Source organism: Colletotrichum fioriniae (assembly GCF_027942845.1).
Source record: "Colletotrichum fioriniae strain IMI 355084 chromosome Unknown scaffold_8, whole genome shotgun sequence".
Classification (NCBI taxonomy): Eukaryota; Fungi; Ascomycota; class Sordariomycetes; order Glomerellales; family Glomerellaceae; genus Colletotrichum; species Colletotrichum fioriniae.
In genome coordinates, this window is record NW_027076844.1 from 1824100 (window position 1) to 1850461 (window position 26362).

Below are 26362 nucleotides of genomic sequence, written 5' to 3' on the forward strand. Positions count from 1 at the left end.
TGCTGCCACTTACACTAATTGGAGAGTGAGGGGTTTCTGAGCAGCATCCGGGCCTGCATAGAAAAGGAGATTAGAAGTAGGCTGTGCTCGACCTGCGGGTCACTTCACAGGGTCTAAGAATAACCTGCAGCTGGACTCTACAAGAATGCGATGTCTCAAACACGCCCATATAATAATTAAGCTTGTCTTGATGTTTCCCGATGGAGAACCTCGACGTAGGTAGTCAATCTTAGGCAGCAGCCATTCCTCCCCCATACTCCCACCGGGCGAGCTAGTCGGGGAAGATTACTCTAATCAAGAACACATTGATGTTGTAGAGGGGTGTTTCCATCATAGCCACGATTGGGTCTCATGAATCTCGGATACGAGATGTCTGTAGCAGTTTCATTTCCTCTTGCGGCGATGTAAACCACTTTGATGATTGGAATCCCTTGCTTACGCCCTATGATTGGTGGCCAGCGACCACCACGCCCACGTTGTAGGTCTGAGAATCATCGCTTGCACCGAAAGATTTCCATAGAACGTGACATCTAAGTCGTACGATCTCCAGATCCAAAACTACTTCCAGGATATCAAGCTGGTGAATGTGTAGTCGAGACAAGCCGGCGATGCCACACGTGGGGATATCCACATCAGCGAAGCTATCCCGCTTCGCGTTAGTGTTATACGAGCAAGACCGGGATCGAGGAGAGCTGGGGAGCCGGGGAGCTTGGCAACAAATTGAGTGGCACCAAGATGTATAAACCACTATAAGTCACATGTGACTTCCATTTCTGTCCATACGAGAGCTCCGACGAAATGTTGCAAAACACCCGATGGACGATTTTTTACAGTCATCTACGCCCTCGTGTCGTCCTTCCTGCATGGTTCCGAGGCCTTCACCTTCAACATCGAACAGGTGAGCGAACTGTGCCTGGCTTCTCTGCACCGTATTCGACCCCAAGGCCCATATCTGCTGGACGGGCTGGTCCGCCGGCTGCTCAAGTCGGGCGGGCGAGGACGTCGAGAGCCTTATCATGATAGACATACGCGTGCCTGAGCCTCTGCCACACCTGTCCAGGCCCTTCATGGCGCTCCTCGAGGTCAGAGGCATGCCGACGGGTATCAAATCGCAGCAGTAGCAATGAAAATGATGATAGCACTAGCGCCGAGGCTCAGATGGCGCCCATACCCCTCCGCCTCAAGCCGCACCTCCCTGAGCGTGTGCTCCGCCCTGGTCATCTACCAACCGCAGCCCATGGACCCAGCCAGGCGCCCTGGCAAGGCCTACATAATCTGAGCTAAGCTGGGCCTCTGCGAAGTCGCGGCTGGCTCGCTGCAGCAACAACCGACGGCAAACCAGAAGACATCGGCCATGGACGAGGTGACCAGGCGCTGATTCTTTGGCAACAACGATATCAACAATATGGAGTATGCGGGGTCGGGGGTGATGGCCTGGTTCTACGCCAAGAGAACGACATTTGGGTCCAACGGGCGGCAGAAGTTGGTTGGCCAGGGGCCTCAGACCTTGATGGCGGATACTGACCACATCTCCATGATGGATAGGCCGCGGGCTGTGAAAAACGAGACAGTATATTAAAGAGGTTGTCATGGAGTATTCGCGATCTAGCTAATCTGAAAGTCCACTCCTTGACACGGCTGGCACGCAGACACGTACCTAGAGACAGGATAGAGAGGCGAGGAATGGACGTTGTTTTGTGTTCATGTGTTTTTCTTCATCATCTCCTCCCTCCCTCCCCCAACCCCTTTTTTTTCTAATAGCATTTACCATTTTGCTGTTTCTAGTCCCCGCCAGGTAAAGGAACATTTGGAAGCAAACAGCAAATAGCGTGCAACAGACTCAAAATCACAACCACTGTCAGGTACCCAGATAGCGTGCGCCCGCTGTGCGGAAAAACGCGGAGAAACCTCACTTCATCATATGGATGCCGAATCCATTGTAGCAATGGCAGACGATTCCCTACTCCAGTCTGGGTGCTAAACGTGTTAAAGGGAGGCACTTTCCCTCGCGGGCGTTGTCCACCCTACGGACCTGAATTTACTCCTGTCCACTTTTCTGCGCAGTCTGCAAAGAGCCAGACTCTCCCTCGGCCGCACGTCTCTGGCTGTGCTGGGCGCCAGGCTGCTTGGTGAAGAAGCTGGTGGCGCGCCACTCGCCATCAAGAATGTAGCCTGGGTGGAAGATGGTCTGCAGCAGCACAGCCAGGCCGATCATGGCGCCCTCAAACACCATGAAGAGCACCTCGGCATTGTCACCCGCAGCGTTGAAGCCGTTGCGCAGCTCCTCGACGCGAAAGGCAGACCGGGCAAGGATCAGTACGGCGGCCGCAAAGGATCCTTGAAGAGTATCAGCACAACAGGAACGGGCCAAGAATGAAGACACTTAAACTCACCCACGAGGAAGTAAGTGAAAGCTCTGCGTTGACGGACATGAGCATACCGCGTGTCCCATGTGCTCCGGTTCCGTAGCCCCCGGATTCCCATATCCAGCGAGAGCAGGACGAAAAGACCCAAACTGGCACACTGCAGTCCCAGACCGGCCCGCAGCAAGTCAAGCGCCCGGTCGAGATCCTGGAGATTGAGTCCATCGGTCTGCGACCATGCCGCGCCGCCAGCCTGAAGAATAAGACAGATGATGTCAAGTGTAACGAAGATGATGGTGTAGGTTCGGTGGGGCATGAGCGACACGTGGGGGCCGTAGATGAGTACGATGCGCCCGAAACACAGGTAGATGGTGTAGCATAGGAAGGCCGGAGCGATGGTTACGGTCACGATGTATCTGTAACAGAGCAATAAGAGAAGACGTCAGCTCTCTCCGTGTAGTCGAAAAAAGGAAATGGGCGGGAAGGGATGGCCGCATTCACTTACACGATAAATGTCTGGTTGTTGAACGGGTCATCGCGGAGCCTGATACGTTGTACATAGCCAACCACTTCGAGCACCAGCCCGCACGCCTGGCCAACCAGGTAGCTCCAGGTCTTATACCGGATCGCGAGGGCTACCTGCGCTACCAGGATAATTCCGAACCAGGTCACCATGAAGGCGTTGCCGCCCAGGTTTGGCAGGAACCCAATCCTAGACAAGCTGACCGGGCAAGTGTTCAAAGTGCAGTCGCTGGTATCCATATCTAGTCTCTGTATTTCTCGCGTCGGGCTGGCTGGAAAGAGTGTAAAGAATAAGGTGAGAGGAGATGGTGAAGTAAGGGGTCCTCCAGGTCTTTATAGATGAAGATGTGTACAAAACATGAAGACAACTCGCTGGTAGCAAAAGTAAATGATGCCCGCCTTTAAAGGGTGTTTGGGCAACCCCGTAGTGTTAGGATCCTGATAAGTAGCCATCTCTGCCTGTCCATAGTAGTAGTAGTAGACTAGAAACTGTGAACTGTAGCTTTTCGTCGTCCTTGATAGACGATGGTTTCCAACTATCCATGTAAACGATTGAGCTAGCAACCAACGGGCAGGGAAAACCAAGCTAGCACCAATGACTAAGCGGCAAATTTCCTCTTTCGGACGGTGCATAGCCCTGCTGGGCACGTCAAACCTGCATACGCAAGTACAACAACGGGAAGAGGACATCCCCGATGGCTCTCATGACCCCGATGCTTATCAAGAAGTACGCGCACATAGTAAATTGTTCGTCACATACCTAAGCGGTCCGTTTAGTAGCAACCGGAAAGGAACCCCGCCCACCATCGGCCTCTGACGGGAAAGTTAGCAGTATTGGGTACCGCCTCATATCCTGGCCTGGGAAGACAAAGACGACGCTACTATCTTCATCAGCCCCAGCACCACTGCGTGCGACTAGTGGGATGTTGTTGTTGTCGTTTACTGCCAGCTAAAGTACAAGATTGTCGATGGAATCCGACAGACACATAGGCAGTCCGGTAAGCATGGTGTATGCGGTGGGCCGTGGCTGTATAAACCACGTTGACCAGCAAGGTTTGCGGGTGAGCTCGAAGATGCTCCGGCACCTCTGCCGGTTTATGGCAAAGGACTTGGGGGGGGGGGGGGTGTGCCGAGACTGCTGCGACGCGATACTTGCGGCCGTCATCCCCGTGTTTGTATTGCTGCTGCAAGTTGCTGCCCTCCTCCAGCAACAAGCTCACGTTGCCGCTCTTGAGCACTTCCGTGTCAGCTGAGTAGTTTGAAATAGAGCAGGGAAGAGAACTTACCGCAATATCAGAGTTGTTGATCTTTATCTTGCGTCCATCATCGACTCTGGCTGCGCGGCAGACATGGCTCTGTTCTGACACGTGGATACCTAAAGTCGTGGATAGGGGGCAAGTGGCGGATGAGCTCGGGCCGGCCTGAAGGAGGGACGGTCTGGCCGGGGATCAGGCGGTGTTTGAGTATCATAGTGGACTTGATGAGGGGATGCCATGTCCGCAACGGCCTCGCGCGTGGCCGACGTTGGCCTTGACAGGGCCCACGTAAAATGAGTAGCCAGGAGAGCGGGCGCTTCCAAAGCCTGCAGCAACGCTAGACATATTGGTCGCGTCGTCAGCTTGCTGGCAGTGCCATGCAATTTCGACGTAGCCAAGCTGGGCCGCCTCAATGCCAGTCTGGGCCAGCAGATCGCGGTACAGGTCCTGCTGCATGGCGGTGCTGGGATGCGTAATAGAGACGACGCCCGGACGAGCAGCTGCGGAACGCACCCCTGACGACAGCAAGTACGGTACCTCGGTCGGCGATGGCATCGGATAGGCGCTTCAGGACCACCCGAAGATGCCTAGGCCCTCGCTACGGAAGTAGCCGTCAGCAGCGTCCTGAAAGGTGCGGCAGGGTCCTGAGGGCGACGGGAAAGACCCCCGGCTCGGACCCGCGTTGATGGCCGGGTTAGAGGGCCGAGCAGACCAGCAGCATCGCCGACGGGCTGGAGGCGCAGGCCGAGTCGACGCTATACGAGGGCCTGTCCCAGCCAAAGTAGCGGATCAGTCGGTTCGTTACAAAGGCGCGCTGCCGCGCTGGCATAGAGTACGAATAGATGTCGACGGCCTCGTTGATGTTAGTATCGCGGTAGTCGTCGGCCGCCTGGCCAAAAGTGGAGTGTATCCACTCGGCCGGTCCGGCTGCCTGCCGTGCGCCCGGGGCGGTACCCGATTTTGATGGTGGGGCCATGTGAGGAGATGTTGTGGACGGCTTGCATTTCGTCTCTCTCGGTTGTTGTCTACTATATACTGCCTTAGTGTCATTCATTCTTAAGATCCAGCCTAGCCAGTACTCATTGTTGACCCATACAAATACGGATCATTCCCACCTCCTCAGGATGTTTAGTGTTATTGACAAACACACATGTCTAACCATCAAGCACTCTACTTGACGTGGCCGGCCATAGTCATAGCACACTTGGACAATCGGATCACCTCAGCCACAAAATCATCAAAGGTGTTCAAGTCAAGCACATGGGGTGGGATCGAGCTCCTGGCACGATCCACGCTCACGAAGTTCGGGATGGACTCGAGGAGTCTGAGGTCGTCTGCCGACTGATCGTCCAGTGGATTCCGCAACAGATTGAAAAACAGAGTGACTACGGCAGATACGGGGTAGAAGAGTAGCACCCTGTCGAAAGATACTCATTGCTCAGCAACTGGCCATCGGATTGAAGGAGCAGAGAGCAAAGTAGAAAGAGGGGTTTGCTCACCAAAAGGCAGCTCCCATCAGGGAAGGAGCAGCATCGCTAAAGTACGTTAGACAAGACCGGCTGGCCTCGATAGACAAGGTCTGACTCTGACTGGACCCCAACGGCAAGGTCGCCGCCGTTGATACGGTTGCTTCGCTTCCCCAGGTGAGCCACGGGCTCGCGGCTCGGTGCAGAGCGGCCACAAGGTGCTGGTACTCAAAGTGCAGCACCATAACATGCATCCTCTGGCTGGCGTCCAAAGCCGGGTCAAGCCACCAGGCGCCGTTGTTGTTGCCGCCGTAGCTCCGGCTGAGCAGCATGGGCCGGAACCGGGCCGGGATGGAGAGGCGCCACCGCTCTAGCTCACTGTCCAGCTCGCGCACTTCGCGCAGCAGCCCAGCCTTGGGGGTTGGCTGGTGATGCTGCTGGTTGTACTGCTGTAGGCGGACCGAGTATAGCAGCCTGCAGGCCTTGGACTTGATGATGCTCAGCCGCAAATCGCCCGGCAGACAGCAGAGGGCGCCGCTCCTGCTACCAATGGTATCATTGTGGTCAACGTATAGCCCTTCTACGTAGCCCGGAGGTAGCGCAAGGTCGCAGTGCTCATCATCGATGCAGGGAGGCTGGCTGGTCCGAAGCGCCACGATCTTGTCAAAGGTGTAGCAGAGCCAGAACAGCTTGCGCGCGTGGCTTCTTGTCCGGCTTTGCTGCTCGGGCGCATCGCTCCCTGCGGTGGGCTGCCTGTGGGCTCCCAACGGGAACAACAGGCGACAGGTAAGAGCAAGGGCCATCGAGGCCATCTGAATCTTGCCGCAGAAGAGGTGATACATGCACTGGTTCGCGTTAGAAGCCGAAATGTACATTGGTAAGCACAGCACAGCCTAGCCTCTCCTTCCCCTGATGAAGCCGCAACTCACCTGCATAAGGCAAGTTTGGAGTCCCGTAATATCCTGGCTCGCTTGGGCCAGGGGCATCAGGCGCTGGGCCTGCCAGACACATGCCTCGCTGTCAATAACGACGGCCGTGTTGCGCGGGCTCCATTGGGTATGGGTAATGATGGCAAGGAAGGAGAAGAGACAGGCCTGGGCTGCTGAGTTGGCTGCGTGGTGCGGATCGTAAGCCTGACTGACGGTTTCTTGAAACAAGACACCGTCGACGATGGGGAACACGAGTCGAAAGGGAGCCGCCCGGAACATTTGCAGATAGTCTTCGACGACATGTCGGGCCGGCAGTTCGATCTGATTGCAATCAGCCGAGTAGTAGTCGCCTCCCGCACAGGAGGAGGAGGAGGATGATGATGATGACGACGTTGGATCGAGCCCCAACAGGTTGGAGAAGACGTGAGCTTGTCCTGTACACCGGCGGATCCAGTGGTGGTGGTCGGCAGAGAAGAAAAGTGCACCGCTGGGCGAGGCAATCTCGTCCAGATAGTATCGGGCAAATCTTAATCCACATGCCGGTGGCACGGAGGACGACGAGCCCTCAAGGCCGGTGATCGAGATAGTGACAGTAGGCGAGGCTAAGAGCGATGTCATGTAGGTGTCGGTACGTGATGGAGGTCTGGTCATGCAGGTAGTGTCGACCTTATCGTTGCTGCTGGTTCTGCTGGTGCTTGGTGGGATCAAGGATGAGCTGCTTCTCGTCGTTTCTGTTGCGCGACTATCAAGAAGACGAGTCAACAGCTCTGAATCGCCATTCGATGAACCGAACACCCTCCTCCGGCTTCGTGGGCGAGGATGAGCATCTCACAATGGGCGCAATGGTAACTCACAGTGTGGTGGGGGCTGCGCGTCTTCTCCGGTGCACGACGCGGTTATAGGTGCACTGTAGCTGGTGATGGCTGCACCAGTCGCACTGGGGCACGGCCGCGTCACAATGAATCTGCAGTTGAGACAGCTGCAGTCAGTAAGGTAAGCAAGTGAAAATCACTAGTCACTGTTGCACATGCCTTCCTCTGACGGCACTCATCGCAAGCTCGCTTTTTAGCAGTGAAGAAGCTGACCATGGTTGCGTGGTGGATTTGGGCGGCCGAGTGGCAGATTCTGTGTTGGCGGAAGACGGTGTCGTGATCATGAAGAAGGTTCACTCCAGAAGACGAAAGAATTAGTGCGACCTAATATACCGACTATATTACAAAGTACGTATTGGTGAGCGTGTAAGTGAGAAGTGTGCGGTGAGCTCGGTGAAGGCGGGGCAGAAGAATTCACTGAAGGTCAGAAAAGTCAGTAGGTAGGTACTTGCGGCAACTCACCGAAGAAGACCCAGTTTATTTTTATCGTAAAGCAGAGACCCCACTAAAATTTTCTTATCGGGTCCTCCCCAACTCTCCATTTCTCTTGCGCCCGAGTCTACTCCAAACAAGACTTTGTGGTTTTTCATTGTACTCGTCTTTTGAGAACTTTTTCACACTGCTCGGCTGGATTTCAATTGACGACATACGAGCGAGAAAACCGGTCGCAAATACAGATTTTATCATGTCAGGCTTCCAGATCCCAGGCCTGGGGTTCGCGAAAGCAAACGAGACCCTGCCGCCGGTGCCCGCCGACGTTCTCGCTGCCGCCGCGAGCTTCGAGGGCGTCGATCCCGAGATCATCGCCGCCGCCAACGGTACCTCGGAGCAGATCCAAAACCAAAATGAGGACGTCAGTATGGGAGAGAACACGACCGAGTCGCAGCCCGCCCCTGCGCCTGCGCAAACAGCAGAGCCCGTCGCCGCACCACAGGAGGCCACCGACCCCGATGCCATGAACGTCGACGATGCCGCTGAGCACCCTTCCCTGACAGACGCCCTCGAGGCCATGATCAGCGGTCTCGATCACACTCCCCCAGCCCAACCAGTCGAAGTTCCCCAAGAGACGCCCGCCGCAGTAGCTCAAGAAGCCCCTGCGCCTGCGTCTGCGTCTGCACCTATGACCGCACCTGCACCCGCTGGGCAAGAGATGATTGACGCCCCCCAAATGCTCGAAAGACCCCAAATGATCGATGCCCCGACCTCCTCCATCACAGCCCAAGACCAAGAAAACCCCGCCGCCGAAGGCGAAGGTGACCACCCCGAGTGGGAAGCCGACTCCTCGCCCTACGAGTCCTCCTCAGACTCTTCCAGCGACTCCTCCTCGGACTCGGACGACGACTCGGACGCAGGCGGCTACCAGCTCCTCGGCGTAGAGGAGACGGCGCGCATGCTTATGGAAATGGAAGGCGGCTCAGACGACGAAGGCGGAGGCGACGGCAAGAACGGCGGCGGCGCAGGGGCCGGTGCCTCGGGACACCTGCGGACCAAGAACGAGGTCGCCGACGTGACGGTCCCCGCCAAGCCCGACGTGACCCTCTCCGCGGACGACAAGATTGAGGAGCTCGGGCTCGTGGAGCAGATTGTCGAGAACATCATGGTAGTGAGGGCTTTCACCCCGGGCGAGTATCAGGTCCTCGACACGGGGTCGGTGCTCTGCACCGAGGACCGGAAAGTGTTTGGCATGGTGTGGGAGACGATTGGGAAAGTGCTGCAGCCGCTGTATACCGTCATGCTCTCCACGGTCGAGGAGATTGCCGAGGCCGGGTTGGCTGTCGGCGTGAAAGTCTACTACCCGCCCGCACACGCGAAATTCGTGTTCACGCAGCCGTTGAAGAACCTGAAGGGATCGGACGCGAGTAACATCCACGACGAGGAGATTGCCGAGGACGAGATGGAGTTCTCGGATGACGAGAAGGAGGCGGAGCATAAGAGGCAGATCAAGCAGAAGAAGAAGGAGGCGAGGTTCGGCAAGGACGGCGGCGGTGGTGAACGTGGTGGACCGAGTGAGAAGAGGAGCAGGGGAGGGAACCACCGCGAGCCGCATCCGTTGCGGAACGAAGTCAGCGCCGCTCCTTCTACGGATGGCGGACTCAACTACGACGACGAGGACGATGGTCCGTACAAGCCCCTCGCGCGACCGCCTGGGTTCGGCCAGGCCCCGCCTGCGCAGCAGAGCTTCACTACGGAGCCTGAGCCCGGCCGCTTCGGTGGGCGTAGAGGTGGCCGCGGAGACTCTAGGGGACGTGGTGATAGGGGCAGGGGAGGAGGTCGTGGTCGTGGACGCGGCGGGTATGGGAACCGCGGGGATCACAGGGAGGGATACTCGGCGCCTCAGAGGCACCACTCGAGTGGCGGTGACCAGCAACATCAATATCAACAGCAGCAGCATCAGCAGCAACAGGGCGGACAATGGGGCGGCGCCGGTGCGACCGGATTCCAGGCGCCTCAACAGAACTACAACAACCAGCAGCCGCAGCAGGGTGCGCCCGCGCCGACGGCGGCGACGTTCAACTTCCCCTTCCCCGGAATGCCCGTGCCGCAGCCGGGACAGCAGGGCTTCCCTGCCGTCCCGCCGCCGCCGCCGGGTTGGCCGGCGCAAGGGGTCCAGCCTGGGCAGGGCGCGCAGCAGGGTGCTTATATCAACCCGGCCTTCTTTGCGGCGTTGCTTGGGCAGATGCAGCAGCAGCAGCAGCAGCAACAAGGCCAGCAGCAACAGCAGGGAGGACAATATCAAGGCCAGCAGCCCCCTCAGCCGCCGCACCAATGGGGTGCTCAGCCGCCTCCGCAGTAGATCGACCCTCATCAAGGTTGAGGATGAGATCCGGTCGTGATGCTGGTGGTGGATAGGTGAAGGTACAAAGCTCGACGCACTTAATTGAGCTCGACGTACCAAACGAGATGGGAGACGCACAGCGTGGGGGTGGGACTGGGACCTCTATGACTCTGCGCCTAGACCGGTGAAGCCACAGGAGACCTGTGCCAGCTACGAGCGTAGACGAAGTCTTGAAGCAAGGGACGTGCAAAGGTTTCGATCGCGTGGCTTGCTCTAGCTGTCATGTTTGGCACACTGAACCGGGAGGCTACCAACTAGAGCCCAACCGCAATCTACAAGAGGGAAAGCTAGAAAGGAGAGCGATCAGTGGTGGCTATTGGTATCGCTTTGTAATGATTAGAACCGCGGGAACTCGCGACGCGACTATACGCGAAGAGGAGATATGGATAGACAAAAGTGAAAAAAGAGTTGCTATTTCGACGTTAGGCTGGGTGTGCTAAGCTCTGACTGATGGAAGAGGCTGTCTCCGAAGCGTCCGCTTGAACATTTCGAAATGAACGGGTGAGATCTATGTTGTTCTGGGCTCGCTCGCTATGATGATTGAGTGTAGTAATTTGGTCATTGATGAATGGCCTTTGAATATCAACGATACCCGACGCTACACTGATCTGATACGGGGAACGTACGGGAAGACAAGCGAGACGAGAGACAGGTTTGTCGCGGAGCTGCATAGGGCCGGTGTACGGATCGCCGCCGCGGTACTGTCTCTGTCTTCTCCCGCGTCCGAATAACTGGATGCGCAGCAGGAGATCTCCCTCAGATCAAGACAAGGAAGAAGGCAGGTCTGACTGGGATTAATTGAAACATTCCATAATCTACCTTTCGGGTTATCCGACCGATTGCGGGAGCATGTCGTACAAAGGCAGTAAAATGACGCTGTGCCGATCTACGACGTCGAAGCCAGGTTTTCTTGTTATTTTTGCATGATACGTTGAATAACATGCTGACTCTGCTCTTTGTGTAAGGCATGGACGGTTTGCTGTGCTGCATAGGGAGTCAATGTCAGGGATGCGACGTTCCTCATTCCCAGGAAAGAGGATTGCGCGGTTTTCTGCCCCCAACTTCGTTCTGACGGAGACGACTCCATTCGCAATGTTGATGTTGTCGGCGTGTTGGTTGTCTGCGAACACCTAGAGGCTGCGGTAATTGAGACCCCCGTACAGTCGCATCCGGGTCTTTTCGTTAGATTGCCCGCTGATTAGCCATCATGTTTCCGCGTGTTCTCGCATGGATGTCATGGATGTCGATGGATAAGGCTGGTGGGCGGAGGTCATCTCCAGTGTGGAGAGATGGGCCACAATGCGAGAAAAATGCCAGCATCTGCCAGGTAGCCAGGTACCGAAAGGCGCTTGGCAGTGGCATGCTGTGGAGGCGAGCAGATCATGGGGGAGGGAACCAAAGTTGAGGGTGATGGCGAGTGCTCACTGCGCGACGGGTACGAAATAGGCGAACCAAACCTAATGGCACGAGCGGACGAACCGGCTTGTTTCAAAAGGTCTCTCCAATTTCGGTGTCACGGGTGTGTTGGTCGAACCCTCGATGGCCCAGGTAAAAGCGGTCTTGTGGCTTTAGGCTTTTTGGTGGCTTGACGGCGCCATTCGATGCATGTCTTAAAATTAGCCTCAAGATTAGGATTTGTTGTGTGTTTTCTTTGCTTGTTTCCCTCCTGAGACCACTCAGGAGATCTTGTTTGAATTTTCCTCCGGCGCACGGCGGGAAGTCTAAATGCAACCGAAAAAGCAACGAAATCGAACGGTGTGCAATTCTCAGTTCTTGGGGCCTCGACCGCTTGATGGATTCAAACACACCGACTTCTGTCAGGCAGACAGGACGACAAAAAAGGCCATCGCAGCAACGTGGCCTGACAAGTCTCGTATTCGAGGCAGATGGGCGGATGCGGAGCACTGACTGCTTTCTGTAGCTTGAGAAGATCAAGAAGGGTCGTTGAGTGACAGAGAAAGCTGAAAGCTCCTTGCGACTCGCGAGGGAGGAGCACAGAGCATGTCGTGTCATTCTTTCAAAGACAAGATTGCTTCTTTAGGGGTCTTTAAGAGAGGCAGTGCCAGTGGGTGGTTTGGTGATGATCACGGGAATGACAGTGGCATTCTACTGTATCCGTAAGTAGGTCAGCGGTGCCTATATCAACCCTTGCGAGGTTCCGGGCCGAATGGTGAGATGACGATGGGCAGGCCAGCTTCGCCATCACACACGCCAGCCTCTAGCCAGCCAGTCTTTTCATTTGTGAGGCTATCTGTAGTATCTGGTCGATGGTGGCTGTTTTCCAGCTTTAGAAAAATGCTATTTCGGTGCATTCTTGCTAATTCCCTTGTGGCGATAAGCTGCCTTTGTGTGTGTGGCTCGCATGAACATGGCAGTCTTCGCGTGCTTCTCGAAGGTAACGGGAGGGGATGGATGCTGTTTGGGCGGGAAAGCGAGAAAAAAGCAGGAGACAGCGCGTATCACAGCATTAGTAGTGGTGTATGTGTGCCAGTGTGGTGTTTGTGTGACTGGTACGGATTGAATGTGTTGGTCCCCTGTTGGCGATGACGATGGGGATGTTGGAGTTTGGGGGCTGCTTGTGGTGGTTCACTGGTGGTTGAAGCTCGGGCCGGACAAACGCCTTCTTTTTCCGTCCCACCTGGCAGGGTTTGATTGGACGAACGGCTCAGGAACCCCGAGCAAACAATTTCGTTTATTCTGTGGGTGTGGGGTGGAGAAGGGTGGAGAAAAGTGCAAGAGAGCCAATCAAGCGGAGTCGGTACCTGACAGGCACGGCAGGATGGGCGTTGGGAGGCCCCTGCCTTAGCGCGGCCCGTGCATGTGCGCTGATGAAGATGGGCGCCGGTGTGGATGAGCAAGCCGCAAAATGCGACCGACGGATTGAGGTCGGTACCTGCGTCGGAAACCGATGGGATGGGTGCGGGATTTGTTGCCTCCCATTGTGTGTAGATATTCGTGTCAAGATGGATGAGGAACCTTGTGATTTATGGCAGCGAATTATCATCCAGTGATCAAACTGAACGAGAGTGGATTGATGCCTGGCACGTCTACGTAGGACAGGAAGGCGGATGTGTAACTATTCCTAAATGTTTGTTTGTTTCCTCCCTCATTGTATGTACCTCTGGTAAAATTCATCCCAAGCGCAGGGAGAGGCCAGAGACAGGGCGAATGGTGAAACGCTGACTCGGTGGTGTGGGCGTGGATCAGATGCATTGTCGAATGACCGTTGGAGCCGCGGTTGCATTCTTTGTGCGCGTTTATCCCAATCCGTCCGACCTTCCATAGATTGGTGCCAATGTTGGACTTGTGCAAAATGTGATCCGAGCCATCACCCACCGTTACCCAAGAGACATCAGCCAACTACTGTACTTTGGAAGTTAGGTACCTTACCCTTACGAAGTAAGGTAGGTAGACAGCAGACTGATATCCCCGGACGGCACTAACACGGCAAAGACTGCAAGCCCTGACATTGACCGTATCGCACGGCCGTCTTTTCCACGCGCCATTCCCTTTTCATCTTGATATCTCACGGTCCTCTTGCAGTCGCTCCCCCATCAGTTCCTTCCTGCCTGCTGTCTTGGTACCTGCATCCGTATCCGTACCTTTGCAGCAAGTGATCCTTAGCCGACCTGTAAAGTGAGGGTGAGGGTGAGGGTGAGAGTGAGAGTGAGATTGAGAGTGAGTGCAAAAGACTGAGGGTAGGTACCTGTTGCGGCAGGGATCTGCTTCCCATCCACACCCCAGTCGCCCGACCCTTGTCATCCGTCCAACGTTGCTTGGGGCCTCTTTCCCAAGTTCCCATTCGCCCAGGATCCTGAACTGCAGACTGCGCGTGCGTGCAACCTCAATGTCCCCGGTTCCCTTCTTCTCACTGTCCCTTCCCACTTTCGTGTGCGCCCTCTTCTTTCCATCCTATCCCATCCTCCCCCCCCGTTCCGTCCGAACTGCATCTCACTCGCTGAGCTTGACTGCTTCCTGCTGTCGCTGCACTCTCTCACCTTCAGAGACAGACAGAGAGACTTCATCGTCGTCCTCTCTCTCTCGCAGCTTCCCAAGAGTCACGGTGTGCAGATTCATCCGTTCTTTCCTCCTACAAACAAACATCATCGTCTTCCATGACAATTTACTAAGACGGTTTGTGACTGTCCAATGACTGTGAGCTGGTAGTGAGATCTTGCAAAAAACAACGACCTCACCTCACCCACCTTCTCACTTTACTCTCCTTCCACCGGGCCCAGAGCCACTTCACATTCGTTCAATTGCACGCAAACGTACGCGCAACAACACTCGACTTTCAGCCCACAACACCAAGGCAGCCAGTCTTTCTCAAGCCAATAATCCTCGGCCACCGCGACTCCCTGTTCGGACTTGGACTTATTCACTGCTTGCTGCTTCATTCTTTCGACGATCGCCTCACGAACATCACAACCTTTCCCCTTCTGGAGCCGAATCCCTTGAGCATTCCCATCACCAGCCTCTCCCGTGCACGCCAGACATCCTCCCTCCATTTTTCAGATACCCCGCCTCGACCCACGAAACTCACGATACGAATCATTCATTACGCGCCTCACACACCTCACGTTATCTTCACTCATCCCGACGACTTCTGGCTGGACTAGTTGGATTTGTTCCATTTCCATTAACCCACGCCCGCAACCGCCGCAATGGCTCACCACCACCACCTCCACGCCCGCAGGCATATCGCACCTCGCAACCCCGACTTCTGGAGCAACGTTGGCGATAAATTCAAGGACTTGAATCCCTTCGCCTCCAATGACGAGGCCACGACAAACAATGGAGGTAATCTCAAAATCAGACAGGACGACGACGATGATGATGCCACGACCACACGGCGCGCTAATACAAAGAAAGGCCGCTCGACCGTTATCAAAACCATCTACCAGACCGTAACTGGTGATGATGCCGTCGCCGCCCCCACGAGCACTACCTCTACCAAGCTGATTGTCGCTCAATCACCCCTCCCTACGAGGTCGAAATCGACGACAGTCGACTCCACCGAGACCACCATCGCCAGGGCCGGCGCCCCCATCATTAAGACTGCCGACACCTCATCCACCACCATGGATGCCGCGTCTACCTCGTCGCTGCCCACAGTCATTGAGGACCCCTTGACCGAGAGCATTCAGACTACGCTCGCTATCGCGACAGATGCGCCCACTTTCGCAAAGACCACCAAGACTGCCGCCACTGCAGACAATGCTAGCATCATCTCCAGCGCTTCCCCTAGCGCCACATCAACCACGGACAAGTCGACCAGCAACGAGACCAGCGGTGCCGCAAAGGCTGGCATTGCTATTGGTGTTTTAGCCGGTGTTCTCGTCGTCTTTTTGCTCGTCTTCTTCCTCTTTAACCGTCGCAAGAAGCAGATGGAGCAGCAACGTCTGGCCGATGAGGATGAGAAGAGCCATGGATTTGGAGCCGCCGCCGCTGCCGCTGGAAGCCAGAACCCCCGCGCTCCTCGCATCAGTCTTCGCCCCGTTACCCAGTTCTTGCCCAACTTGAACCTCGACAAGCGCGCCAGCAGAGGACCTGCTGGGGGACCTGCCGTCAACATGAACGCCAACCTGGCTCCTGCTGCTGCTGCTCTGGGTCTTCGCAACCCTGGCCAAGGCGCCTGGGACAGACCGGCAACGAACCAGAGCTCGAACCCCGCGAACCCCTTTGGTGCCCAAGCCGAGAGAATCAACGGTCCCATCGCCGAGGAGTCCGTCAGCTCCATGAGCCTCAACGAGAAGCCTCTTCCCAACGTCGGCGAGCCTGCTCCGGGCACTGCCGTGAGTGATATCCCTGCCAACACCGCTCCCAACGGTGCCGCTGTTGCTGCAGGTGCTGCGGCAGTTGGTGCTGGAGCTGTCGCCGCTGGAGGTCTGGCTCGCAAGGCGTCGACCCGCAAGGACGGTCCCAAGGCACTGGACCTGACTCTGCCCGCACCTCCTGCACCCTTGTCTACCATCCCTGCTTCTCCCTCTGGAACCACGTTCAGCGCCGACTCTGCCGGCCCCGGTCACCAATCTAACGGATCCACTGGCTCTGCCGCCATCGCCGCCGCTGGAGGTCCCGCCAACACCACTGTCCACCGTGTGCAACTTGACTTCAAGCCTACTCTTGAGGATGAAATGGAGCTGAGAGCTGGCCAGCTTGTGCGCCTCCTCCACGAGTACGATGATGGCTGGGTAAGTTTTCGTGTCCATAAAAATGAGTTTACAAGCTGACATCCATCTAGGCGCTCTGCATTCGCTTGGATAGATCCCAGCAGGGTGTTGTGCCGCGCACCTGTCTCTCCACTCGCCCGGTTAAGCCTAGACCTCCTCAAGCCCAAGGACCTAATCAAGGACCTCCTCGTGGTCCTCACATGGGCCCTGGTGCTCCCCGCGGTCCCGGTCCGAACTTCCCTCCTGGCCAGCGCCCCATGAACCCCCCAGGGCGGTCCGCCCTACCCCCGCCCCGAGTCGCCCGCAGGTCGTCCCATGAACGGTGGTGGCCGACCTCAGTCTCCCGCCGGCAATGGACCTATGGGCCCCGGCGGCCGACCTCAATCCCCTGGTCCTCGCTACCAGGGTCCTCCGGGACAGCGACCGCAGAGCCCCAACGCAATGGGAGGTCGCAAGCCAAGCCCCCCGGGACCTACCAGAATCCCTCAGCCCAGCCGAATGAACCCCAATGGTCCTCCCAACGGTCCTCCTAATGGTCCCATGAACGGGCCCATGAATGGACCGATGAATGGACCTATGAACGGACCCCCAGCTCAGGGCCGTCCAGGCCCACCAATGGGACCTGTCGGCCGCAAGCCCGTCCCCGGACAGGCTGTGTAAATGACAACCAAAGCAACGTTCATATACACTGACTCCCCGCGTATATAACGTCTTTTGGCACAAAGACAGGGGATTCATCTTCGTTTGGCGATAGACTAGGGTCTACTATGCATTCTGGACAGCACGGGCACGGCGTTTCTGCGAACTACAGCAAAAAGAACTTGGGGGGCATTTCCCCTTCTACTGGACTCTAACGATGATCCGATCAAGGGGCGAAGCGAACCCCGACGACGCGTTTATACCTTTCAAGTCACTCATTCATGACACCCGCTTTTGATACACCCTTTTTGCAGCCTAGTTTCAGTCGTGGCTTGCAATTTTCTTTTCTTTTTACGCTTCTTCACACTCGCTTGAACACCCATTGTTTCGCGATTTCGATTCACCTACCTTGGCCCTACCTTGTGCCACGCGATCGCAGCGGCGGCCATTGAGGATGGGGGCAGGGATACGCCTAGTGCTTAATGTATATTGCTCACTCTTGTTGTTTGTCGTTTTTTTGACACATCTGGTTTCTTCTTGCAGCTCTGGTGGCTGTGTTTGGTCGTTTAGCAAACATGCCGAGCGACCTATTTGGGCAGGATGAGACGCGAGCGCTTTTTTAGTTGGTCCCTTTTGAGATGCCTTGAAGCGGCATGATTGGGGACAGCACAAGGGATGAGGAGAGATGGGGATTTGGTAGTGGTTGAGACAGATCGAGAGAGAGAATCTAGGCCCTACTGAAAAGGAAGGGACGCTAAAGCTGCTTCTTTGTGTCGAGCAAGCTAGGTAGACAATGAGATGCCTATATCTAAAGAATGCGTTCCGCGGTGTATTGAACCCATGTTTCTGAAATTGATGAACCTACTACATTAGACTTACACTTCTGGCCCTCCGTCGTTTCTGATATGTGAAACTCCGAGAAGCGATGCTGACAGAATCAATAAGATATGATATTACATCAAGCTATGTTGCTCTGTTTCGAGCGTCCATCAAAGAGAGTCTCATAGGTTCAGGATGGTTGTGCCAGTCGCAAGCTACTAGGCCTCAACACCATTCTGATCTACACGGCTTGCTGCAGGCCGACGCCGGAGGAGGGGCCTTGCTACTTACACAGAGGCTGCTACTAGGGGAGACAAAAATGAGTGGTGTTTTTGTAGACGTTCCATTACGGGTTCCCATCGAAGAGGTGGAGGACCGGGAACAGCGATGGAATATGCTCAAATGATGTGTTTAATGCTACTCGTTCGCCCTATCAGCGCGTTCTTGTCTCTTTTTTCTTGCTTTCTCGGAAATTGTTGGAGGGAAACAAATGGGTGAAGGATGATGATTGATTCACGACCTTTTGTCTTGAGATTGTAAATTGAAAGTTAGGTCCCAGTTGTTCATGTGTAAGCTAGAGATCCATATGTGTAGGTCACCTTGGGAGGTGCAACGTACATCGATTACAAAGCGATACGCTATGAGGATCACTCAAAGGTATGACGAGAGATGTTGCCATTCTTCACCATGATATTGTCATACTTTGCCGCCACACATCATTAGTCTTTGAATTGCGCGGACGGCCTCGTAGCAACGAAACCCAAAGTCGCGCAACAGGATGTTGTCAATGTCAAATTACTGCAGCGAGCTTGAATACTCGCTCATAGATACGACTTCGCCAAACCGATAGTGAAATAAGAGCTTACGTTCCTATGCTTCTTACTTGAGGATGGTGTGGGAAGTTACAGTAACGCCCTTTACGAGGGTTGGAAATTTCACGGCAGCGTACATCTTGATAGAGAGGGGTTGGTTTGACCAGCTAGTTTCACATGTGCTGCTTTTGCATCGCAGACGCGGCTCAACAGTTCATCAGTCTCGGCACGTATCTGTTCTCTCTGGAGACATACGAAACGTACTTAGGCGATGTCAGCGGGATCACGGCTGCGACTATTTCGTCGTAAAGTAACGAGGGGGGCCTACTCATGTATTATTGGTTCCCGTGGATCGTCGACACGGCAGGTCGTACGTGGAGGGGGTTGGGATGCTTCTGCCCGTGGGATGTTACCATTTCGCAACATCTGCGAGATGTATTTACCGAGCGGGGAGAGTTCGAACAACTTCAAGGTGGGAGAAAGATACACGATGAATGAGAAAACATAAAAGGGTCGACTTTCCTGGGGATTTAACCTCGACTGGTCATCTCAAATCATCATCATACAGCAAGCAAATCTCATCAAACCATCCCTTATATTGTCCTAATCCGACACCAAACACTTTTAAACAATAAATGAACAACATGAAGTTTTCAGTCTTGCTCCTTCCCGTCCTGGCATCAGGCATCACCGCGCTCTACGTGCCCGACAAGCTGGTGCAAGCGTTCCTCAAGGACTCGTCGGAGGGCAATTGCTGCAACGAGACGCCCTGCTTCATCGGTTGCCCGGTGGATGGAGTATTCCGCGTAGGTTATCCTTTTCTTGTTTTCACTATTCAATCTCCACGCACTTCGTGTACTCTGGCTCAGCTCGAGTTTGAAAAATCTGGTATACTGACATCTCACCTCGACGAAATAGCTTTGCTGTTGAGAAACACGTTGGCCAAAATGAATGGAGGCCGCCAAGGGCCCAGGAGAGGTCGTTGTATGGAGTTCTTCTATGGAAGTTTAAGTTCGGCCGACCAAACGCACTGGGGTGAAGGGGGGAAGGAGATTGAGGGGGACTGATGCCTTTCATTATGTTGCTGCTTCTTGGAAGAGAAGAAGCACTACTCTTGGTAACACTGATCTCCCCTGAATGATTGAATGATGAATGAGACAATCCCTTGACATGGCTTTACTCTGAGTCTCTCTGTGGTGACCTGGATTTCCTCTGCTCCCCCGCTTGCATATGCCCCAATGAACCATTCAAGGCATTTCAAAATGAACAACTACCTCAACATAGCATAAGCGGGGCTCGTCGTTCGTGTTTTGGATCGAGCCCTCAGTACCGCGTAATGCATGTCTAGAATCTCCTAGCCGAACAGGTCCCTGTCACCTTTCAACGCCAGTATGTCAAACAAGGCTGGTATTCAGCGTTAGTTCCTGGTGGCCTATGTTGATTTCGGTAGAGTAGGTTGACTGATTCATGGCATCCGACGAATGTCACGATGTTCTTCCTCCAACTTCCTCTCCGTTTTCTGGGCACGACATGCTTAATCCAGCAATCCGGGGGTGGCTTCCCCAACACAGTGACCATCAGCTTCCTTGGGAGTACTGGTAAAAGCGACCTCGATGAAGTGTGTGAATACAGACGCGGATATAGGTGCTTTCATAGTCTCAAAGACGCTTGCCTCGTGGTCTAGAGTGGTCCTCTTCGGGCTGGTACCCAGGCATGGTCGTGATATGGAGTTGAGACCCACTCTTGAATTACCTTTACGACCATCGTGATTGGCCGAAGGCTCAGTTATGCTGTCACTGCACACGGCTCGGCACTTTGAGGCATGCTCGCGTTTCTAGGTGAATATCTCATAGTCGATGACCGGGAATGTCAGGGTGAGCATATGCGATTCAGCATTCTCGATATCTGCTTCTCAACCATTCAATGGAGGGATTCGTCATTCTCCTGCTGGACGAAACTAATGGCTCTGGTTAAGGCCGCGGGCTCATAGAAATCGAACTTATCGTATCGCAAGACTTTGGACGCCGCCGTGTCAATCGGTCCTTGAAGGATTCACTGGACAACACAATCCACGTATCACTGAGCGAGCGATCCATCGCAGGGCCGTCCAGTGTTCGCAACTACCGCTACCGCGCGGTGCTCAATTCCTGGGGTACCGTATTTACATTGTACAAAAGTTTTTCGACCGTCTGAGTCGTCGTTTATGAGTTCTGAATCGCCTCCGCCTGCGTCGTATCCTTGGCCTTCCTCGCGGCCTGTTCTCTGTCGTACTCGATCAATTGCTTCGACCAGCTGTGTTTTGCAGTGTCAGCCCAAAACTTTCTCTCTTTCGTGTGTTACAATATCAAACCGCACGAGGAGATGGAACGTACTATCTGCTGGGGAAGAACCGGCCCTCCTGAGGCATCACGTAGCGCACCTCCTTCTCGGCGCTGATCTTCCAGATAACGGCAACGACACCGGCCATGACGGCACCGATGACGGCGGTGTTACGCTTCCAGTTCGCGGGCTGGGCGTACCAACCACCGGCCGGCGACCAGACGTGCTTGGGGTAGCTATCGTGGGTATTAGAGGAGCTGTCTTCGAAGGATCGGAGTGGTTTGCATTCGATGGGGATATGCGCTAGGTTAGAACTTACGGAACCTTAGGACCGCCTCCCTGTGGGTGAATTAGCAATTGACCTGAAATCACTTATTGAGAATTGACGTACCATTTTGACTGTATTTTCAATATGAGGGGTTGGATAGTGTGGTGATGGCAATCGCTTTCCCGCCTCGACTCGATATTGGAGCTTTTGCCCTTGGACGTCGCGAATGGTGAAGTGCTGCCATCCATTCCTCCCGAAAAGTGGGACCCAGAGCCATCCGGAGCTGCGGAGGAGCGGATATTCCGCGCCTGCTCTACTGACTTTCTCGCATGGCTCGTGCACGGGACCCCCTAGCATGCTGGAGCTCACACGACTTCGAATCGGTCGGCTCCAGAAACTTTTTCGTGACGGGAGACCGGCGCTGTTCGAGAGAAATCGGGACGTGGAACTTTTTTCCCTTGCCCCCTTCGCGATTCAACCCCCCAGCGAATACTGCATCCACCCAATTGCTCTCGACCGCATTGTATAACACCTTTTCCTTCGTTGCCTTTTTTTATTCGTTACGTTGTTACTGGGCTTTCGAACAGCTCAGCAGCAACCCAACCTCGACAACCGAATGGCGTCCCAGATGAAGAGGTTAAGGATATCAAGATGCACCGGGCAACTGCTCAACGCCCAAGCCAGGACACACGCCTCGCCGTGCCTGACGCCCATCTCCTTTAAAACACAGCTTCACAGCAGTAACCCGGCGCGGACACTATTTACCTCTTCCCCGTCCTCGGCAGCAGTAGCAGAAGAAGCATCATCCGACGCCTCAGCCAACACCACCACCACCACCACCGCCCAACCCGTCAAATCGAAGTCGAGAAACCTCCCGTCACCCGCCCCCGAAAAGGCCCTCCAGTCGGCCAAGCTCGCCGCTCTCCACGCCCGTCTCTCCTCCCCGAGAAGCTGCCCCTCCAGTCCTCGCGCGCACCCTCGTCGACCCCTCCGCCGACCCTAACCCCAACTACAACAACGCCAACCTCGCCGTCGTCGGTGGCTCCCTCATTAGCTACCACGTCTCCGAGTGGCTCATCACCCACTACCCGCGCCTCCCCATGGCCATCCTCTACGAGGCCATGCGCGCCTACGGCGGCCCCGACTCGCTCTACCGCGTAGCCAGCCAGTGGGGCGTCGAGAGCGCCGCCGCCCCCGGAGGCGAAGTCGACCCGGGCCTGCTGCAGTTCTCCCAGAACCCCGAGGACCACGGCGTCGTCCACGGCCGCTGGGGCTACGTCCGCAAGGAACACTCCGAGCTCGATAAGTTCAAGTGGCGCCGCTCCGTCTCGTCCCGAGTCGTCCTCGACGACGAGTTCGGCGACGTCCTGCACAAGCCCAGGCGGAACCCGCTCGAGCCCAAGCCCGACCCCAATGACCCGGCCCTCCTGAAGGAGCAGCGCGAGAAGCTCCGCAACGACGCCTACGCCGCCCATGTCCGCGCCGTGACGGGCGCCGTGTACGCCCACGCCGGCCGCGACGCCGTGCGCGCCTTCATCGACGCCCACATCCTCAGCCGCCGCGTCGAGCTCGAGAAGCTGTTTAGCTTCAGGCTGCCCACACGCGAGCTGGCGATGCTCTGCGCCCGCGAAGGGTTTGAGGCCCCCGTCGCGAGACTCGAGAGCGAAACGGGACGCCTGAGCAGGACGCCCGTCTACGTCGTCGGCATCTACAGCGGGCGCGACAAGCTCGGCGAGGGAACCGGCGCCAGCTTGGGATTTCGCGCGTCTGCAGGCTTCGATGAATGTTCTCAAGGCGTGGTACCTCTACAGCCCTGGCGCCAAGGTGCGGGTGCCGAGTGATATGCTCGTCGAGGGCGCGAAGCCGTGGCAGCCTGTGCACATTGACATGGGAGAGATTATCTAAAGACATGAAGATGTTGGGGCAAAAAAAACGGGGGAGGAAACAAGGAAAAGAGAAAAAAACGAAAAGCAAAATGCATCGACTGTAATTCATCCATCGGAGAAAGAGAGAAGAGAGGGGCGACAAGAGAGGAGAAGTGACGGAGAACGTGGTTAAAGGGTCGGGAGCTAGGTGATCCCGGACTTTATCAAGATGCCTTTTTGTTGGGCAGTGTACATTTTGAAGCAAGGACATGTAGAAGGTCAAGCATGTCTCTGTAAGATGGAATAGATTTGTAAAAACAATGACACACTCCTCGAAACGGGGCCATTTACTGAATGTCATCGTCTCTTCATCACATCCTATTTGGCCGCTAATATTGGTTGCCAAACGTTTCACAGTAACAAACACACTTTTCATTACAATGGATCTACTTCCATACATTTAACCTACGCCATCCTTCAGAGAGTCCTCCTCCACGTTCTCGGGTATCTTCGTTCCAGCAACTCTATAATCCGCCTCTTCAACTAAATTGATCGCCCTCGCCCAGCTTGTGCGCCATCCCCCGCCTCACCAAGCTCCGGTACCGATCCTTCTTGATCCCGGCCTCCCTCTCCAGTCTAAGCTTCTTCTTGCGCTCGTAAACAGCCCTGACCGTGCCACGAATCTGCTCCCGTCCCCTCGGCGTAGTTAGCCCTCGCCAGCGCGGCCACCTTTTCAATCTGATCAGGCGTATAGACAAAGTTCCAGGTGCTCAGATAATCCGTCGTACCGGGGTTGATGCCAGGAGCCTTCGGGTTGGCGAGGTACGGTAGGTAAATGATGGCGATGCCCGCGTCGGGCTCCATGAGCTGCCACGAGTTAGACTCGGTGATGGCCTTGGACGGCGGCGGGCTATCGGACGACGACCGCTCCTGCGTAGTGCCGACCCAGACGGTGCAGTACCCCAGCTCGCCCGACTCCTCGTCGCCGGGCGTGAACTTGGCCGCTTGCCCGCTCTTTGTGTCCTCGTCTGGCTTGTGGTGACCCTCTTCGGCCTGGTGCTCGCGCTGGTACGCCTTCGCCTCGCGGAGCTTCTGGTCCGCCTCCTGCGCGGACGCGGCCTGAGCTTCCACGAGCTCGTCGCGCACTTCTTTCGGAGACTCACTCGCCTTGGGCCAGCCGACGCCGACGGGCCAGCCCTTGATGCCGCGCTGGCGGGCGTAGCCGTCGGCGACGGCGAGCCAGTTGTCCGTCTTGATATCTGCGGAGGCGTCAAAGGCGACAACGACGTCGACGTCGCGGCCGGGGCGGAGGAGCGGGTAGATGGGGAGGTTGTTGGACATGCCGGCGTCCATGAGCTGGATGTATTCGGTGTTGTAGGTGCTTTTCGGGGCCGTCTTGGGCAACTTATCCTCCATGCCATAGGCAAAGTTTGCGACGGTGCCGGGGTCGATTGGGTGGACCTTGCTGAGGTCCTCGTTGTAGCCCGAGATCATGCCGTCCAAGGCGCCGAACCCGGCGAGGCTCTGCACGAGGGGTTTGATCTCGTTGTAATAGTGGCTCAGGGTCGCGCAGAAAGCGCTCCCAAAGACGCCGAGGAGGAATGGCATGCGGGTCTCTGGGAGATGAAAGCCTTCCTCGGGGGGCACGTCGACACCGTTCTTGAAGCGTCGACCCATGGCCCAGGTCGGGATGCCGGCGGAGAACTCCTCGCAGAAGAACTCGTACGGAGTGATCTCGAACCACTGGAACCAGGCTTCCTTCTTGGCGACCTCTTTCGCCGCGTCCGAGGTGGATGGTACTGCCCCGCTTCCATCAATGTCGACGTCGGGGATCTCGTGTCGGACGGCCGTGTAGATGGGTAGCGGGTTCTGACCATATTTGATGTACTCTCGTTGGTTGGAGAGCTTGAAATCCCGATCGCTCACTTCCAGCTCGCCCTTGGGAACCAAGAATCTCGTCGCCAATAGGAGACCGTAGACGTCGACCAGCCCAAAGTCTGCGCCGGGGTCACCCTTGAGCTTCTCGACAAGACCACTAAGGAGATACTTGCTCGTCGGTGCTGAGAGCAGAGTCTGGAATGCCACGGGCGGGTAAGCGATGTGGATGCCAGCGCGGGCCTTCAAGTGCTGGAGGACCCGGGGAAGACTTCCCTCTGAGATAGAAGAATGGTAGAGGGCTTGGAGCCAGCATGAGCCGCTCACACCAGAGGTGTAGGTGATACAGTCAAACAGTCCATCTTCGTCTGCGGCAAGCATGGAGCCCGTACCGGCGACGAGGGCCCTCAGACCACCTCCGGAGCCGCACATGGCGATGGTAGGAACGTCGTCCGGGTGAACATCTCTCTCGTCGATGTCGAGGTACTTGGCTAATGCCATGGTGGTGACTCGCTTCCGCCTCGCCAGAAACTCTTTTTCCTCATCACAGAGATCATTAGAGACCCTGACCTTGGCGGAATATTGCACCTCGGGGTTAATAAAAGGGTCATGAGCTTCTCGCCAAATCTCATCTGCTAGAGATCCGGGTGCCATTGACAGCTAATGGTGTTAGTCAATAGTAATAAACGGTTGTATTTAGCGAACCTCACCTCTCTCTGGAGCTTCCGGATATATCCGGGGACCAACCTGGACCACTCCGGCAGGATGAACCCAACAATCTTGTCTGCAGTCCATTCGACGTCGGCAGAGTCGGACAACGTCTCAAATTTGAGGGCAAAGTTGTACCACGCAGTCTGGTCAGACTTTGTACTTCCCGCATCGCTGCGAATTCCCTTCCTTCTCTCATTCTCAGCCAGGGATAGCCGCTCAAACTCATCAGACGGATAGAGCGCCCAGATGACCAGGCCGACGGCAAAGATGGCGACGGGGATCGACGTCTTCTTGGGCGGGACCTTCTCTCTCGCCGTGAAGAAGCCGTGCTGCGACTGGCGAGACAGCGTAGGCCTTCGGTGAACCAGGAGGCCGTGAGTTCTGATGCGGCTGACAGTCACGTTGTGGTGAAAGGATCTCGCAGCCCGGTGCATGGCGTCGCGGGAATACGGCGCGAATAATCTCATTTTGGCGATATTGGGAGGCTGAAGACGTGGAACATGACTGGCTGGACGAGCCAGAGATGAACGGTGGTTTTGGTTATTCTAACGTGGATCAGTTGTGAATTGGGGTTGTGTCGTGGCGTAGAGCGGGATATTGGTGGTGGTGGTGGTGGTGATTGCTATCGTCCTAGCTT

The 26362-nt window shown here is 55.6% G+C and overlaps 8 protein-coding genes across 8 annotated transcripts; 3 read left to right on the plus strand and 5 right to left on the minus strand.

Annotated features, from left to right (window-relative positions):
* Positions 1-2038: 2038 nt before the first annotated feature.
* Positions 2039-4696, minus strand: RTA3_2 (Envelope glycoprotein gp160; the record flags this gene model as incomplete). The annotated part of the gene is made up of 7 exons (XM_065757980.1): positions 2039-2337; positions 2394-2779; positions 2869-3075; positions 3728-3834; positions 3995-4114; positions 4172-4221; positions 4390-4696. The coding sequence occupies 7 exons, from the start codon at positions 4694-4696 to the stop codon at positions 2039-2041; spliced, it is 1476 nt and encodes a 491-aa protein (XP_065613503.1).
* A 139-nt stretch (positions 4697-4835) lies between these two features.
* N0V96_007282 (uncharacterized protein) lies at positions 4836-5117 on the minus strand (the record flags this gene model as incomplete). The annotated part of the gene is made up of 1 exon (XM_053191418.2): positions 4836-5117. The coding sequence occupies one exon, from the start codon at positions 5115-5117 to the stop codon at positions 4836-4838; it is 282 nt and encodes a 93-aa protein (XP_053050980.2).
* Positions 5118-5311: 194 nt separating this feature from the next.
* N0V96_007283 (uncharacterized protein) lies at positions 5312-6815 on the minus strand (the record flags this gene model as incomplete). Its single annotated transcript, XM_053191419.2, has 3 exons — positions 5312-5558; positions 5641-6452; positions 6537-6815. The coding sequence occupies 3 exons, from the start codon at positions 6813-6815 to the stop codon at positions 5312-5314; spliced, it is 1338 nt and encodes a 445-aa protein (XP_053050981.2).
* A 1278-nt stretch (positions 6816-8093) lies between these two features.
* On the plus strand, positions 8094-10202 carry N0V96_007284 (uncharacterized protein; the record flags this gene model as incomplete). Its single annotated transcript, XM_053191420.2, has 1 exon — positions 8094-10202. One exon carries the CDS (start codon positions 8094-8096, stop codon positions 10200-10202), a length of 2109 nt encoding a protein of 702 aa, XP_053050982.2.
* A 4706-nt stretch (positions 10203-14908) lies between these two features.
* On the plus strand, positions 14909-17077 carry N0V96_007285 (uncharacterized protein; the record flags this gene model as incomplete). Its single annotated transcript, XM_065757981.1, has 3 exons — positions 14909-16438; positions 16489-16645; positions 16725-17077. 3 exons carry the CDS (start codon positions 14909-14911, stop codon positions 17075-17077), a joined length of 2040 nt encoding a protein of 679 aa, XP_065613504.1.
* Positions 17078-20888: 3811 nt separating this feature from the next.
* N0V96_007286 (uncharacterized protein) lies at positions 20889-21400 on the minus strand (the record flags this gene model as incomplete). The annotated part of the gene is made up of 4 exons (XM_053191422.1): positions 20889-20979; positions 21060-21242; positions 21326-21345; positions 21398-21400. 4 exons carry the CDS (start codon positions 21398-21400, stop codon positions 20889-20891), a joined length of 297 nt encoding a protein of 98 aa, XP_053050984.1.
* A 490-nt stretch (positions 21401-21890) lies between these two features.
* Positions 21891-23115, plus strand: mrpl3 (54S ribosomal protein L3 mitochondrial; the record flags this gene model as incomplete). Its single annotated transcript, XM_065757982.1, has 2 exons — positions 21891-21910; positions 22179-23115. The coding sequence occupies 2 exons, from the start codon at positions 21891-21893 to the stop codon at positions 23113-23115; spliced, it is 957 nt and encodes a 318-aa protein (XP_065613505.1).
* A 660-nt stretch (positions 23116-23775) lies between these two features.
* N0V96_007288 (uncharacterized protein) lies at positions 23776-26192 on the minus strand (the record flags this gene model as incomplete). Its single annotated transcript, XM_053191424.2, has 2 exons — positions 23776-25674; positions 25725-26192. The coding sequence occupies 2 exons, from the start codon at positions 26190-26192 to the stop codon at positions 23776-23778; spliced, it is 2367 nt and encodes a 788-aa protein (XP_053050986.2).
* Positions 26193-26362: the final 170 nt, after the last annotated feature.